The sequence below is a fragment of the Delphinus delphis genome, chromosome 15 (genome assembly GCF_949987515.2).
Source record: "Delphinus delphis chromosome 15, mDelDel1.2, whole genome shotgun sequence".
NCBI classification, from domain to species: domain Eukaryota; kingdom Metazoa; phylum Chordata; class Mammalia; order Artiodactyla; family Delphinidae; genus Delphinus; species Delphinus delphis.
In genome coordinates this window covers 12,486,077-12,500,358 of record NC_082697.1, presented here as the reverse complement: position 1 = coordinate 12,500,358, position 14,282 = coordinate 12,486,077, and the positions used below count along the sequence as shown (strand labels likewise).

The following is a 14,282-nucleotide window of genomic DNA, read 5'->3' as shown; positions in this document are numbered from 1 at the left end:
CCTCCCCAGGGATAGTTTTTGCAGCTGAATATCTTATGTGATGAAATATTTACCTAAAGTTCAGAAATATCTCTGACTTTACGTGAGCTTCTTTTTCTTCTGTTAAACTGAAGTATAATTAAATTAAATTTTTATGCACAGATACTGCCTCTGGAAGGACACGTAGGGCAGTAGTGACAGCGGGAGCTTGGGAACCGGGAGGCCGGGTAACAAGGGTGGGAGGGAGGTTTGTCACTACCCACCCTCTCATGCCTTTTGAATTATGAACCATGTGGATGTCTGTCTTATTCACAAAATAAAATTTTTAAAGGCTGAAATCAATAAAACTAAAATAAAAACAAATTTCAGTCTTTCAGTAAAAATTCCAAGTAACATAGAATCTAATTTATAAAATCTTATTTATGTCTGTCTGTCCCTCCAGCCGTCCACCCACATTTCTCCACATCTGTGCAGAAATACATGTTCACCAGCAATTCCCAAATATAATCAATAGTCATTTCTGGGGGAGAGGTTGAGATTCTGACTTATTTCCATGTACTTCTTTTGAACTTTCCTGTGTCATTTGAATTTTTGGTTTGCGCATGCATCATCCACGGAAACCATCAGGTCGCCCTATTTTAGTAACGTTGGAGCCCTCACCACAACATGTAACTGCATCGTGTATGTTTTTATTTGTCCCGTGTCCGTGGCGTTCACGGAGAACGTGAGGGCCGGGATCTTTGTCTTTTCATTCACTGCCGTGGTCCCAGCACATAACTGGTGTGCGATAAATGTTTGCTAAAGGACTGAAGGAAAACCACTACCACACCATGCAAAGTAATAGAAGACAATATAACATGGAGTGAAGCATAACAAAATAAACAAAACAGAATCGCGCTGGGGGACCCCTCTCCTGGAGCACGAGCCTCTGCACTCACCAGACCCCATCTCGTCGCTGCCCAGGTAGGAGCTGTTACTTCTCACGCTGGTGTAAGACAGGACGGAGTCCCGATTACTGTTACACTCACTGCAAAGCAGCAGAGACAAAGGCATGAGTCACCCTCCCACTCACAGCCTCTGGTCCCAGCACCCGAACCCACTTTCTGGAGTGTAGACAAAACCCTTGGGTGGACGATTGGCCCAGAGAAGGCACTGTGGGCCAAGCGCCAGAGCCATAGACGGGCAGGGTTGTCCTGGTGCGTTTTCTAGGTCTGACGCTGGGGAAACATTTCCAGGCCTCAGTACAGAAGTGGTAGGTGGATAATGAATCATTTTCGTTTGGGTGTAACTCCTGTCACTGTCTTCGTGGGACAGCCTTGTCCCTGGACACACCTGCATTCACCACACTTGGCCACATGGTTCCATATTTTGTCTCCCCAGCCTGGCTAGAAACCTCCTAAGAACAAGGACTGTGTTTGCTTGGCTTGTATCCCAGGAAGTCAGAAGGCATGGGGAATTAAAAACCACAACCCTGAAATTCTTTCCTTCACCTTTCTGACAATTAAAGGAAAAATCGGAGGACCCAAAAATGTCAGGATGGAAACCCAGAGAGATGGAGAGATCTTGGTCTGTGGACAAGAGGCTCCAGGAACACACGGTACCCAGTCAGCCAGACCATTTCGTAATACAGACACCAAGAAACACCGACCAATCTGGTCCCTTGAAGACTGAAAGGATATAAAAGCTGGAAGGATGGGGACCAAAGCCTTTCTTGCCAAATTCTATCAGTTCTGTATTTTGCCCACGAACAACTGAAGTGCCCTCCAAGACTCTGCTTTAACCACAATGGTCAGATGTTATGTAACCTTTCACTGGAGGCTATGGTGCTTGTTTATTTGTGGTAAGGAATTCCATTCACTCACTCTATGGTTTATTACAGGAAATTGGGGTTTCAGTCTATTTAACCCACTAATTCAAACTTCCCTGATCTTGTTAATAATTAACTTAACCAGGAGAAAACAATTCAGATCCTCTGAGTCAGCAGGGGAAAAAATGGTCTTACTCCCTGGATCAAGTAAAAATAGTGTTTGTTGCAGAAACCAGAGGTCTTAACGTTGATTTTAAAACACACTGCAGATATTGACTTTTCCTTGGACCACATTCCTACAACGTGTGCGGAGTGGAACCAAGGCAGAAAGGATGGGTGGTGTCCACCAGGGGACGGGGAGCCGAAGGGGGCATCTGGGGTGTGCTGTGGGGCACGGCCTAACCTCCCAGGACCACATGGCTAGGCGACAGCGCCCCGTCCCACTGCTTCCTGGGAAATGTCCTCTGATTCTGACTTTCCCACAGCGGAGGCCTCAACTGTGCCACTGGCCATTCACAGCAAACCCCACGAGAGCCCCGCTTGCCCCCACCTGTAGGAGTCCCGGTAGCTCATGGTGTCATGGCCCGAGTCCTCCTGATCGTCCTCTGACACCTTGAAGCACACTTTCTTGCTGCCCCCGTGGTCGGTCCTGTCCATCTCGGTCTCTTCGCTGACCAGCTGGGGGGATGAGGCCTCCTCGGCCAAGGGCGGATCGCAGGACCCACCCGAGGTGGGCTCCGTGATGGTGGACAGCAGCCTGCAGGAGCAAAGACTTTGAACTTAAAGGCAGAGGCCCGTGGCTCCACTTGCCTCCACGGAGGCCCCAGACAAGGCCCTGACCTCAGGCCTCACCTTTTTTTTTTTTTTTTTTGTGGTATGCGGGCCTCTCACTGTCGTGGCCTCTCCCGCTGCGGAGCACAGGCTCCGGACGCGCAGGCTCAGCGGCCATGGCTCACGGGCCCAGCCGCTCCGCGGCACGTGGGATCTTCCTGGACTGGGGCACGAACCCGTGTCCCCTGCATCGGCAGGCAGACTCTCAACCACTGCGCCACCAGGGAAGCTCAGGCCTCACCTTTGATCCTAAGCAGAGGGAACCATCAAATGCTCTGTGGCCCTTCCCTGAAAATCCCACCAGCAGGGCTTCCCTGGTGGCGCAGTGGTTAAGAATCCGCCTGCCAATGCAGGGGACGTGGGTTCCATCCCTGGCCCGGGAAAATCCCACATACCGCGGAGCAACTAAGCCCGTGCGCCACAACTACTGAGCCTGCGCTCTAGAGCCCGCGAGCCACAACCACTGAGCCCTTATGACACGACTACTGAAGCCCGCATGCCTAGAGCCCGTGCTCTCTAACAAGAGAAGCCACCGCAATGAGAAGCCTGCGCACCGCAACGAAGAGTAGCCTCCGCTGCCCACAACTAGAGAAAGCCCGCGCACAGCAACGAAGACCCAACGCAGCCATAAATAAATAAATAAATAAATAAGAAAATCCCACCAGCAACTTTGCAGATGTGAATCCATTGTCCCTCCTGTAGGGAGCGTGACATATGGATACTCTTTATTTCACAGCCAAGCTACACACAGGCTCCAGAGAAAAGAAGGCAACTGGGAAACGTGGTCTATAAGGGCCATATGGTCTCAGTTACAACCATACACTCAACTCTGCTGCTGTACTGTGACAGCACCACAGACAACATGTAAAGAAATGGGCACGGCTGTGTTCCAATAAACCTTTATTTTTTTTAAAAAAAGCAGTGGGCTGGATTTGGCCCATAGGCCCTAGTGTGTCAATCCCTGGCATAGAGTATAATTGTTAAGACTATAGGTTTTTAAGACAGACAGACCCCAGGTTCAAATCCCAATGCTACCAATTCCTAGTTCAGAGACCTAAAGCTAATTATTAAACCTCTCTGAGACTCAGTTTCCTCATCTGGAGTAATATCACTATCTATGTCCTAAGCTGCTGTAAAGATTAAGGGAGTTAAAATATGTAAAGTGCTTAGAAGAGTGTCTGGTGCCTTGTAAGTGATCAGTAAACCCTGGCTGATATAATCCTACTACATCTCAATGAGGTCAGTATTATGATTAGCCCCATTTTAACAGGTGAGACCATCAAGGCTCAGAGAGGTTAAGTGACTTGCCTAAGGTCACACAGCTAATAAGTGGCAGGGCCAGGATCAAACCCAGGCCTCCTGCCTCCAGACCCTACATTATTTTTCCTATTCTCATTGACAATTTCTATCATACACAAAAGGAGAGGGACCAGTATGATGGACCCCAGGTAACCAGCTGCCAGCTTCAACAGTGGCAACTCAGGATCCACTTTTCTTTCCTCCATCTTTCCTGTTGCTTTTTCTTTTTCTGGAGTGTTTAAAACAAACCTAAGATATCATATAATTTCTCCTATAAACACTTCCATATGTGTCTCTAGCACATAAGGATTTATTTTTAAAGCAACGGTTCTCAACTGAGGGTGCTTTCTGTCCCCCACTCTCCCACTCCAGGAAACGGTTAGCAATTTAGCAAGTTCCCTCAGGCGCAAACATTTAGCAACGTCCAGAGACATTTTTAGCTGTCACAACTGAAGCAGGGCAGGGAGGGGTGGGCTAGCTACTGGCATCCAAGGAGTAGAGGCCAGGAATGCCACTAAGTATCCCACAACAAAGAATTATCGGGCCCAAAATGTCAACCGTACTGAGGCTGAGAAACACTGTTGTAAACATAACCAGTCACTGTTACCACACCTAACTAAATCAATCATTCCCTAATACCATCTAGTTCCCAGACCACGGGATCCCTGATGCTCCCCAAAGTGTCTTCTCACAGATGGTATGTTAGAAACAGAACCCGAACCAGGTCCAGACACTGTATTCGGTTGATGTGTCTCTCAAGTCTCTTCCCTAACAGTTCCTCCTCCCCCGCCTCCCTGTACCTGCTTCCCCTCCAATCATTTATTTGTTAAAGAAACTGGGTCATTTGTCATCTAGAATCACCCACCCTCTGAATTTAGCCAACTGCGTCCCTGAGGTGGCATTTCATCCTCCCTTAAAACCCAGTCCTCCAGCTGAGTAGTGAGACCTAGAACTTTGATCAGAGAATGGTGCGACCTGTGCTGCAAGAACGTTTTGTAGGTGATGCGGTGCGTGTGTCCTGCTGCTTCGCACCAAAAGGGACATCACGTCTAGCCGTCTCTCTTTCTGCAACATTAAAATGATAAAGTTCCCCCCAAACCTCTCAACAAATAGTTTTAGCTTCTACTGATGATGCTGTCTACATCCGTCCTTTCATTAGATCAGTGGTTCTCAATCGGGGTGAATTTGCCCCCCAGAGGGCATTTGACAATGTCTGAAGACATGTGTGATTGTCACAACTGGGGCAGGGGGTGCTACTGGCATCTAGTGGGTAGAAGGCAGGGATACCACTAATAGCCTATAATGTACAGGACAGCTCCCAACTCCGAAGAATGATCCTACCCAAAATGTTGATGCCGCTGATGTTGAGAAATCCTGACCCTGACACTTGGGCCATTCTCTCCTGGGCCCAGGGCTCACCTGTTGATCTGGGTAACATATTGCTTCATCTCCTTCAGGGCCACATCCAGTCTGGTAAAGAGCTGCAGGTAGGCATCCTGGATCTCACGGTCCTCCTGCTTGAGTAGGAAGCTCAAACCCCGGTGCTCCTGGCCAAGGGTTCCATTGGCTGACCCAAAGCTGCTGTCGTTGGGACCCTGGCTTTGGGGGTCCCCATCCGCAGCAGGTAGGCACTTCCAGGATGGGGCAGCCATGGTGGTGATGCAGTGTTGGGTGTAGGACATGGGGTTCAGGTGACCTACAGTGGAGGGAGGGAGAGTTCACTTGGAAACAGCCCCCAGACACCCACAAGCCCCTTAGACAGAGGTATACAAATTCATTTTAAGGATCCCAATGAATGAGAAATATTTCTCTTTTAAATATTCTTTTAATACATTGAATTACTTCAGTAAGAAAGTTTCGGTTTGGTGCTAATATACTTTTAACTACTGTGATCTTTTTCCTGCCTGGAATGTAGACATGATGGCTGGTCCTCCAGCAGCCATTCTATATACCATGAGGCATCCTTCAGGATAAAAGCAACATCTAGAGATGGTGGCACAGAAAGATAGAAGGAGCCTGGATCCCTGATGACTGTGGAGCTATCAATCCAGCTCTGGACTGCTGGCCTTCAGACATACTTCTGTTTAAGTATCTGTAGTGTGAGATCTGGACACAGTTTTTGACAGACACACACAGTTACCTTGCTCTGGGTCAAGGCCGATGAGGGAGGGTTTGCGACCAAAGCGGATGCTGAAGGACCTGCCAACCGAGGGAGTAGTCTTGGGGTAGGACACTTCCATGAGGTTGACGTGGCAATTGGTGGGGCAAAAGTCCAGGCCACACAGCGGATGGGGTTCCAGGGGTGCTTGTTTGAAGGGCGGGCTGACCCTGCTCTTTAGCTGAGCTGCAAACTGAGAAAGGTGGGGGACGTGGAGTCGTGATACAGGGGTCTGGAAATCCTGGCCCACCACCAGTACCCGCTTTATCCTGGCCTAGGTCAGACAATCCAAAATTGGACAAAATGTCAATAGCTCCAAATGGAAAAGTAAATTCCCCTGCAGTGCCTTTTACTGGACCCAGATTTCAGGGAAGGCCTGGAGAAATGTGAGGCCTCCAAGTACCTACCCACGTTCATTTCTCCATTTTACCTGAGCTGTCCTTGAGGAACATCTCTCCCTGACCCACAGTCCGTGAGGTTCAGGTAAGGCTACCTCCCCATCCTTGCAGAGACTGGTACAGGCCTAGGCAAGGGACCCAAGCCAAGTCAACAAAAGCTCTCTTCGAGTTCCTTTTCTACTGGGGTTGCTAAGGCTAGAGCCATTGGGGGCCATGTTGTCACCACATGAAAAGGAACTGCCTGAGAGCAAAGCCAAGACAGAAAAATAAAGTCAAGAGAAAGAGAGAGGCCCTGTTCTTGTAATAGTGTGATGTTTGAGTGCCTGGATACAACCATGCCTGAAGCTCACCTCTGGACGCTTCAGTAATATAAACCAATAAATTCTCCTGTTTGTTTAAGCTAAATTGGGTTGGGTTTTGACTTTTACAACCAAAATACCCCAAGTTGAGACCCTGTAGGGTGCAGGCACCTCCTGGTACAAGGCGATCCTCTGGCCGATGCTCTCCAGCTTGGTGTCACAGATGTTGCGGAACTCATAGTGGGACATGGTCCTTATGTTGTTGCTCAGGGCCATAAGCCGCCCACAGTTCTGCACAAAGACACTGTCATCGGTGGCAAAGGCCTCAAGGATCTGCAGAAATATTAACAGCTACTGAGCACTCGCTGTGCACCTGGGAGGGTCTTAATGGGTTTATCTGGGGTGACTACTATATGCCTCATAATACGTGTGTGAGGTCAGCTCTATTACTGGCCCATTTAGCAGATGAGTAAACTGAGGCTAAGAGATAACAAGTCAGTCTCCTAAGCCCCACAGCTACCGAGTGGAGGGGGAGGAACTAGGATGCAGGGCTCCAGGCTAACTCTGAGGACATGGGAATCAGGCTGCCCCACCCCCCAGGGCAGGGCAGCACCCAGCAAGACCTTGGCAGTGAGGCCGAAGCAGCCACGGGGCTCCACGATCTTCTCCAGCACGTGACACTTGATGCCCGCTGTGCTCACGTACTCGTACACCACGCCATGCTCCAGGTGCACGTTGTCCACCGTCAGGCTGACCACAGGGCTGTCCTCGTGCAGGCTCAGCTGGGGACCCAGGGACAGCAGGGGGAAGGCTGGAAGCCAGAGGGACAGGCAGCCCTGAGGAGGGGGCACCACCCCACACCAAGCCAGCCTCCTGACCCAGCACCGCAGATGGCTTGTGTTGGACGGATGGGGGGACTAAAGTGCTGCAGCTCTGTTCATTTTTGCCAGCCCGCTATCGTTCACCTCTTGTTCTAGAAGATTGTCCTTCTAGGAATCTACCCTTGAGCCCCTTTCTCAGTCTATGTGGCTCAGAAAAGGGCTCCCCCCAACCACACCCTCCCCCAGAGGCAAAGGCCTGGCCAATCAGCATGTTTGATTTCCTCTGTTCATAGTGATTGGTTCAGGAGTGAGCACGTGACCCAAGCTGAGTCAATGAGAGTAAAGTCTGGCACTTCTGTTGCATCTGCAAAGAGAAGGAGACATTCTCTTTTTCAACTGGATCCCAAGTCACTAGAGCCACCAGGTGGGAAAAACAGCATGTAAGAGGGAAACCAACACAGAGGGAGCAGAGCTGAGAACTGGAGAAAAAGCAAGAGCCTCTTCACTATATAAAGTGCTGGACTGAGCGAGAACTGAAGCTTGCTGACCCTACTCAGACATCTTAGTTTGCTGAGCCAATGTTTTTATGTAGCTCAGTTTCAGTCCTGATTAATATGGGCCCAGAGAGGCTGTGACTCCTCAGAGCCACACAGCTAGGCAGTGATGTATCTAAGGAGAAAGTAGACACTTTATTGGCGTGAACTGCCTTCCTCCCCACCAGCTCCAAAGAGGACCTCTCAACACACACCCCATCACTCCTTCTCCCCTCACCCTCATACTGTGTCACCACTTGTCAGGTTTTTTGTTCTGTTGTTCACTGTCTGGCTCCCCTCACATCCGTGTCCTGAGGGCAGGGACCCTGTCTGCCTTGCTCACTCGTGTCTCCCAGCTCCTAGAACAGAACCTGGCACATAGTAGGTGCTTCTACTTGTTGAACAGAAGAGTAGAAACCGCCAACTCCTCTCAGCGTGGTTTACGGTCATCATCAGGGGTCGCCCACGTGTTGAGGAAGGAGGCCCACAGCCCATTCCTCTCAGAGGGGCACAAACTGAGCTCACACCTGCCAGCTGGCCTCTCCCCCCTCCCCATCAGCCTGTCCCCTTTAGGACCCCTCTGCCAGGCTGTGGGTGTTTCAGCAGTGCAGGATAGCTCCCCAGCCAACCCCATAAACCCTGGTTCTTTTCTGACCCCAAAGTCACCAGTCAGGAGCCCAGAGCTGTTGGACACAGAGGCACCCAAGCCCCTGGTCTACCCACGGCATCTGCCCCCACCCCCAGCCCAGCAGAAGTACGGGGCAGAGTCCAGAGAAGCAACCGGAGAGGAGGGGCTATTATTCAAACTACAAGTATTCACTCAGCGCCTACGACGCGCCAGGCACAGTTCAAGGCTCGGAGCATCCAGCAAGGAATAAAACAAACAAAATCCCTGCCCTCGGGGAGCTTACGCTAGTGGGGAAAACAGAGAAAAGCAATAAATAACTGTATGATATATGTCAAGTAATGCACATGGTGAAGAAAATAAAGCAGGATAAGGAGACACTGAGGGACAGAAAGGGCTTATTTAATTACAGCACTCAAGGTGGCCTCTCTGAGGAGGTGACATTTGAGCAGAGAGCTGAGTGAGGTGAGGAGCATGGGTAAGAAGTACTCAGGGGAAGAGCATTCCAGGCGGAGGGAACTGCAAGTGCAAAGGCCCTGGGGCAGGAGTCCATTTGGTATTTAAGAACAAGAGGCTGGAGTGGATGGAGCAGTGAGGGCAAGTGGGAAAGTGATGAGAGGTGAGGCTGGGAAGCAAGGCTGGGCCTGGAAAACCATGACAAGGACTTGGTCTTTGCCCTGCATAGGGTGGAAGCCACTGGAAGGTTCTGTTCTATTTTTTGAGACTAGCCTATAGGAGGAGAGGTAAGGCAGGGCAGGGAGAAGAGTGAGCAGGCCATTACAATAGTCCTGGTGAGAAATGATGGTGGCTCGGACCAGGCAGCGATGGAGGTGGTGATTCTGGTTGCAAGGGGAAGGTACAGGCAATGAGCCTGGATGCTGGAAGCAAGATGGCAGGATACAGGAGAAAGAACAGTCAGGAAGAACTCTGAGTTTGGGGCCTAAGAATCTGGAAGGATGGAGAGGGGACCCTGAGGGGAGGAACAAGCTTCAGAGGAAGTTCAGGAGTTCAATTTTGGCCATGATGCCTGTTAGACATCCGGGGATGTCAGGTAGAATGACAGGTCTGGGGGTCCAGGGCTGAGGCTGGGCAGAGAGAAAAACATGGGAGCCCGTGGTGGACAGAATAACAGCCCCTGGGGCTTCCCTGGTGGCGCAGTGGTTAAGAATCTGCCTGCCAATGCAGGGGACATGGGTTCGAGCCCTGGTCCAGGAAGATCCCACATGCTGTGGAGCAACTAAGTCCGTGTACCACAACTACTGAGCCTGCACTCTAGAGTCCACGAGCCACAACTACTGAAGCCCGCGTGCCTAGAGCCCACGCTCCGCAACAAGAGAAGCCACCGCAATGAGAAGCCCGCGCACTGCGACAAAGAGTAGCCCCCACTCGCTGCAACTAGAGAAAGCCCGCGCGCAGCAATGAAGACCCAACGCAGCCAAAAGTAAAATAAATAAATTTATAAAACAAAACAAACACTGCAACAAAATATTAAAAGAAAAAGAATAACAACCCCTAAAAAATACCCACATCCCATCCCTGGGCCCTGTGCGTACGCTATGTTACCCGGCAAGGAGGAATTGGGGTTGCAGCTGGAAATAGAGTTGCTAATCAGCTGACTTTACAGTAAGATTATTCCAGGTGATCCAGGTGAACCCAGTGTAATCACAAGGGTTCTTAAATGGGGAAGATGGAGTCAGGAGAGTTAGAATTAGGGAGGTGGCAGTGTGAGAAGGACGCAGGCCAACACTGCTGGCTCTGAAGATGGAGGAAGGGGGCCACGAGCCAAGCTTCTAGAACCTGAAACAGGCAAGTGAATGGATTCTCCCATAAAGCCACAGAAAGGAAGCAGCCCTGCTGACACCCTGACTATAGCCTGGTGAGTCTCACTTCGGACTCCTGACCTCCAGAACTGTAACATAATAAATGTGTGTTGTTTGGTTGTGTTTTTTTTGCGGTACGCGGGCCTCTCACTGTTGTGGCCTCTCCCGCTGCGGAGCACAGGCTCCGGACGCACAGGCTCAGCGGCCATGGCTCACGGGCCCAGCCGCTCCGCGGCATGTGGAATCTTCCCGGACCGGTGCAGGAACCCGCGTCCCCTGCATCGGCAGGCGGACCCTCAACCACTGCGCCACCAGGGAAGCCCCCAGTGTGTGTTGTTTTACACCACCAGGTTTGTGGTACTTTGTTACGGCAGCAGTCAGAGACTAACACAGAACCCATGGCGTCGAGATGGACTGGATGGGATCGGGAGGGCTGTGCACACAGAGGAGGACCCAGTCCCTACTGGCACCTCCGTCACACGGCCCACCTGTCCTGTTACCTGAGTTGGACTGGTCTTCCTCTCGGGCCCCCTCGCCACTAGGGTCCTCGCTGGGGGCCTCCCGGGCCTCCTGGGCATCCTCGTGGGTGTGGTAGACCCACTGGTACAGGCCCTGTGCAGGGAGCAGAGTAAGAGGGGCGGCCACGACGCCAGGAGCCCAGGGAGGAAGGGAAGGGGCCGAGGTGCACACTGTTCCCTAATTCCAAAGCTCAGGCTTTTAGCCTGTCGGCAACACCACCTTCAGAGAGCATTCCCAGACTTCACTCTGGAACCTTCCTGAGGGACCTGCAGTCACATTCAGCCCTCACTGTCTATAGTCTATGCTCCACACAGAAGCCAGGGAAGGAGGAGCCTTAGGAAATATAAGTCAGCTCCATGGGAGCAGAAACCTTGTCTCTCCCGTGGCCCCAGGGCCTCGAGACATGCCAGGCACACAGCAGGTGCTCAATAAACACTTATTAAATGAACCAATGAATTAGGATCACCCTCCACAGAACTCTGGTCCCCAACCCAAGTATAACATCAATTTTTTACCACTGACGTGATTATTTGCCCGACGTGCCCATGTGGTAAGAAAAGAGGGTCTTATCACACCCGTTTCACAGCTATGAAAACCAAGGCCATGAGGTTTAGGAAGCAGAGAGGTCCTAGAGCCCAAGCCCAGCTCAGCCCTGCCAGGTAGGCAGCCCCACCCCACCCCACCCCACCCAAAATGCTGTGGTGCCTTCAGGCTTTTCCCCAGAGAAGGGAACGTGGTCCTCAGCCCCTACGCCAATGAGCAGGGCTTCCCCATCCCCTTAGCTGCTGGGGGGCTCACCAGGGCCTCTTCTCGGTGGCTCCGGAAAGCCTGGAAGTGCTCCAGGACCTCTGGGGCTCCATCGTTCATCACGTTGTTGCCATTGACCTTCAGAATGCACTGGCCGGCACAGAGGCCTGCGGCCACGGCCTCAGAGCCTAAGGGGGACAAGAGTGCTCGAGGCTGGATGCCAGGCGAAGAGAGCCTGGGGCAGTGCCAGGCAAGGGCAAGTAACCAGATGAACCTGTCACCCACCCCACCCACCACCCCAACTCCCCCAAACGCCACCTCCATTCCCCGCACCCTGCAGCCACTCTCCATCCCATGCCAGTGGGCAGGACAGGGACTGGCATTCCCATTTTGCAGAAGAAGAGACTGAGGTTCAGAGAAGCAGCAGCTAGCCCAAGGTCATGCAGCAAGGGAGAATGGACTTGAATCCAGAAACGTTTCACTCTAGAGCTTCATCTCCTTTAAAGTCCAACTACAACCCGGGGCCGGGATCAGCCCCGTTTTGCAGACAGGGAGACAGAGGCTCGGAAAGGCAAAGTGACTCTCTCAAGGTCACGTGCCTAGGAGAAGGCAGGTTTTGAACCCAGGTCTACCAAACTCTAAGGGCATGTTTTCTCAGCTATACCACAACTCCCAAACTGCAGGGCTTAGACCCCAGGGTTTTGTGTGGTTAATATGAAGGGTCTAGAAATGCAAGTGAATGTCAAGCTTTGTACACAGGAAAAAAATCAGGCCTGCGTGGTGTGATGCGGACAAGTACAGGCCTGGACCCCAGGAGCCCGGGTTCAAATTCTGGCTCTGTCATTGACCAACTGTGGGACCTCAGGCAAGTTCCATAATCTCTCTGTGCCTTGGCTGCCTCGTCTGTAAAATGAAGACACTAATAATATCTACTCATAGGGTTCTTGAGAGATTCGGTGAGTTGAAACATGTTAAACATTTAGCCCCGTACCTGGCTCTTAGTAAGGACTCAAGAAATGTCAGCTGTCTTACTATTTTTGCCTAGTTTGCCTATACACACCTATTCTGCTCTAAGGCAGGGTTTCTCACCTCAACACTACTGACATTCTGGGCTGCATAATTCTCTGCTGTGGGGAGCTGTCCTGGGCACTGGAGGATGTCCAGCACCATCCCTGGTCTCTACCCATGAGATGCCAGTAGCACCCGCACCCCAAGTTATAACAACCAAAGATGTCTCCAGACATTGTCAGATGTCTCTCGAGAGTGAAACTGCCCCCAGTTGAGAACCACTGCTTTAGGGATAAATAAAATTAAAACCTACTTGAAGATATTAACAAATTCTCCATAGCTTTCTATCGTGACATGCATTTTCGATCAATACATATTAAAAGTACAACTATGACCACAAGAGTGGGCAATGAATGTTTCAACTTTAAAAACGGGGCCCTCAGATGCAAAGAGGGCTGGGAATCCTGTATCTCAGGTCAATCTGGTTTCATCTCCTGGACAGAGTAACCTCTTAAACAGCACACAAGAGAAGGCAATAAGAAATCAGAGGTCTCAAACTGCTGGCCTATGGCCTGGATCTATCTGGCCACAGAAGTGTGGCCAAATTCCTATTTCTGGTTTCTTTAAAAAAAAAAAAACCAAATATGGCCGGAGGAGGTCCACATTCCTGCCTGGCAATAATGAGCTTCAGCTGAAGAAAAACTGCCCCTTTTCGATTGAACATGTATTTTTCTCACTTTGCCATAGTCCTCGCCACTCCCTAGTGCCTTCATTTTAGTTGCCCATTTGTAACTGCCTGACCCCCCCTCCACAAGAGTTTGCAAGCCTTGGCTTCAGGCAAAGAAGGTAAGTGCTAATGGTGCACTAAGAAGCACAGGCCTGGAGGTAATGGTTTGGGGGCCTCTGAACTCCTTCCACACACACACAAACCCATCTCCCAAAGCTCCCCTCTCCACCTCTTAGGCTCCCGCTCACCTCTCCCCACAGCATAGACGTACGGCGGGGCAGCTCCACGGATCTGGAAGCACAGAGCCTCTGGACGATCGGGGACTTTGATGATCCTGCAGCAAGCAAAAGCAGCCATAAGGTAAAGCAGTACCGCTCCCGACAGCCCAGGGGGTCACCCCGGGAGCCCCTGCCCCCCAGGCTTTTGGGAAATCAAACCCCAAACAGCAGTAGCACCACGCTGTCCAAATGTATAGAGAAACCTCGTCTAACCAAAGCCCACGGCAGCAGGATCTTTGATTGATCAGAACCAGCTGGCCCACCCTTGGAGATTCAGTCCATGCACAGAAATTCCCACTCACCCTCCTACCCCTTCTCCATCATTCTCTTGGTGAGAGGAGGCCTCGTGGCAGCCAGACCAGCACCTTGGCCAGTGAACATTTTATTCAATAATCACAGATTTGGGAGAGTGACAAGTGACCCAGCACATCTT

General features: G+C 51.0%; 1 protein-coding gene across 1 annotated transcript in view; it reads right to left on the bottom strand.

The window, feature by feature from the left end:
* Positions 1–14,282, bottom strand: part of PREX1 (phosphatidylinositol-3,4,5-trisphosphate dependent Rac exchange factor 1) — a 197,702-nt gene that overhangs the window by 17,656 nt on the left and 165,764 nt on the right. Inside the window, exons 19-27 of the mRNA XM_060030665.1 lie at positions 13,820–13,905; positions 11,888–12,024; positions 11,071–11,182; positions 7,395–7,582; positions 6,943–7,104; positions 6,057–6,267; positions 5,336–5,612; positions 2,337–2,543; positions 918–1,006 (exon numbers count right to left, since the gene is read on the bottom strand). Coding sequence (XP_059886648.1) covers positions 918–1,006; positions 2,337–2,543; positions 5,336–5,612; positions 6,057–6,267; positions 6,943–7,104; positions 7,395–7,582; positions 11,071–11,182; positions 11,888–12,024; positions 13,820–13,905 — 1,469 coding nt within the window. The remainder of the gene's footprint in view (positions 1–917; positions 1,007–2,336; positions 2,544–5,335; positions 5,613–6,056; positions 6,268–6,942; positions 7,105–7,394; positions 7,583–11,070; positions 11,183–11,887; positions 12,025–13,819; positions 13,906–14,282) is intronic.